The sequence below is a fragment of the Echinops telfairi genome, unplaced genomic scaffold (assembly GCF_000313985.2).
Source record: "Echinops telfairi isolate 266 unplaced genomic scaffold, ASM31398v2 ScPeMD7_7469;HRSCAF=8507_0, whole genome shotgun sequence".
Classification (NCBI taxonomy): Eukaryota; Metazoa; Chordata; class Mammalia; order Afrosoricida; family Tenrecidae; genus Echinops; species Echinops telfairi.
Window position 1 is genome coordinate 70,377,401 of NW_022111372.1, and position 2,377 is coordinate 70,379,777.

The 2,377-nt window shown below is 54.1% G+C and overlaps 1 protein-coding gene across 1 annotated transcript in view; it reads left to right on the forward strand.

Annotated features, from left to right (window-relative positions):
* The window catches only part of C1QTNF2 (C1q and TNF related 2), a 28,167-nt gene that overhangs the window by 22,284 nt on the left and 3,506 nt on the right, over nucleotides 1-2,377 (forward strand). Inside the window, exon 2 of the mRNA XM_004696764.2 lies at nucleotides 1,410-1,662. Coding sequence (XP_004696821.1) covers nucleotides 1,419-1,662 — 244 coding nt within the window. The 5' untranslated portion in view covers nucleotides 1,410-1,418. The remainder of the gene's footprint in view (nucleotides 1-1,409; nucleotides 1,663-2,377) is intronic.

A 2,377-nucleotide genomic window follows, 5' to 3' on the forward strand; every position in this document is an offset into this window, starting at 1 on the left:
CCTTGGACCACCATCACACTCTCTTCTAGAAATTTGTTAAAAATGCACATTGTGTTTCCACCCCTGCCTTTCTTGGTGAGTCCCCAGGAGCGGTGGGGGGGAACCCAACAATCTTTAGTAAGTCCTCCAGGTCAATCTGATGCCCGTTCAAGCATGAGAACCACTGGGCTAGTCAAGGAAGACATGGGGTCGTGCACACAGTGACGATTCCAGCTGCTAGCCCAAAGGCCAGGATTGGAACCTACCCAGAGCTGCCTGAGAAGAAAGGCCTGACAGGTCACAGCCATTGGGAACCCTGTGGGGCACAGCTCTGCTCTGACTCCGGTGGGGTCACCGTGAGGCTGGAGTCAACTAGACTGGATCTGTTTGGTTTGGGATCTAACCCAACGCCTCAGTGTTCAGGTGTAGAAACCGAGGCCCAGAAAGAGGAAAGCACTTCCCTAAGGTCACATGGAAAGCTTTCACTTCTGAGCTCATCCCCAAAGCAAGAAGTCATCCCCATTTTTGGTGGAGAAACTGTGGACTGCAAAGCCGACTTGTTGAGAAAACGTGGGCAAGTCTCTGGTTCCCAGACCTTGGTCTCTGCATCTGCACAGTGATGGGTGGGGAACAGATCCTATCTGAGACAGGAACACTCTTGTCTCTGGAGTGAACATGCTGCTCTCTCCCAGCCTAGCCTGGGCCAGGAGGGCACAGCCCCTGCCTTGGAACACCTGGCTCCGATCCCAGCCCTGCTGATTGCATGGCATGAGTAGGCTGCTAACTCCCCTGAGCATCTCTATCTCGTCCACAAGGATGTGGCAAGACTGTGTAATGTGCAGAAGCTCTTCCTTGGCCTGTGCCTGGTGCCAGTAACCACTTGGGAGAGGAGTGCTGTCAGGCTGCCCATGTTCCTCAGGTAACCGTACACCCTCACTGAGTGTCTGCACCCTGCATTCTCCTTGAGTTCTGGGTCCTACCCTGAGTCCCCCGAGAGAAGCAGCTGGACTCACATCATCTCTTGCAACCTGAAGCTTTTCTGCCCTTGTAACTTTCCATCTGTGCTGCCCCTTTGAGTGAAAACCTGGGTCGTTTCTGTCCATCCCCAGCTCCTCCTAGGCGGCAGTTCCTGGGCTGCGGGCCCTGCCTCTGTTTCAGCCACTCCAGAGGATGAGAGCCTTCACCGCGAGGCCCTCCCCAAGTGTATGCTGGGTATCAATCAAGCCTTTAATGTAACTTAGTGCATCCAAATGTGTCCACTTGGTTCACCTATTGGTGTGTGATGCTGGAAAGAGGAAGAGACAGAGCTACATATAACAGAGTCTGTCCTGGCTGCCTTCTCCTCCTCCCTGGGCCCCCAACTAAGTGACCCCTGTTCAGCTCGCTCAGCAGGTGGCCTCACCTACTCACGACTCTCTTGCCTTCCACAGGTGGCCGCCATGATCTCCTGGGTGCTCTTGGCCTGTGCCCTCCCCTGTGCTGCCGACTCACTGCTCAGCGCCTTAGCCCGCAAGGACTTCCAGAAGGGTTCCCCTCAACTCGTCTGCAGCCTGCCTGGCCCTCAGGGCCCCCCTGGACCCCCAGGAGCCCCGGGGCCCTCAGGAATGGTGGGCAGAATGGGCTTTCCTGGCAAAGATGGCCAGGATGGTCAGGATGGGGACCGGGGGGACAGTGGAGAAGAAGGTAAGAGGTTCAGGGCCTGCCCCTCCTGTGGCCCCCTCCCAGGCATCACCGCATCTGTACAGAGGGGGTTATGAAGAATCCCTCTTAATTATAAACTGAATTGGTGTCACTTTATAAACAAAGCAGTGCTTTCGACCGAAAGGGAACAAACCCAAACCAAGCTCAAGGCCATTGAATCTGTTTCACCTCGTGGCGACCCTATAGGGCAGAGAAGACCTGCCCCTGTGGGTTTCCAAGACTGTAACTCCTGACAGAAGTACACAGCCTCATGTCTCAAGCAAACAAACAGACAAAACTCGCTGCCATTGAGTCAGTGCGGACTCATAGTGACCACATGGGACAAGGTAGAATTGTCCCCTGTGCGTTTCTGAAACTGTAAGCCTTTACGGGAGTAGAACCTCTGTCTTTTTCCTGCTGACTGGCTGGTAGTTTCGAACTGCTGACCTTACAGTTAGCAGCCCGATGTGTAACCGCTCTGATAGCAGGTCTCATCCCGGTGGGTATCAAACCCTGTATTCCTCCCTGCCCAACCTGTGCCATCAGTTTCCCAGGTGACTTGAAGCAAGTCTCCTGAAATATTATTTAGAACTCTCCCGGTTGCAAGAGACAGAACCCCAATATGTAGCCCCCAACTGGTCTTTACTGACTCATGTAACTGGGGGAATCCAGGGGCTAAGCTTAAGGAATCCCTGGGTGCAGGAGTTCAAAGAGCACT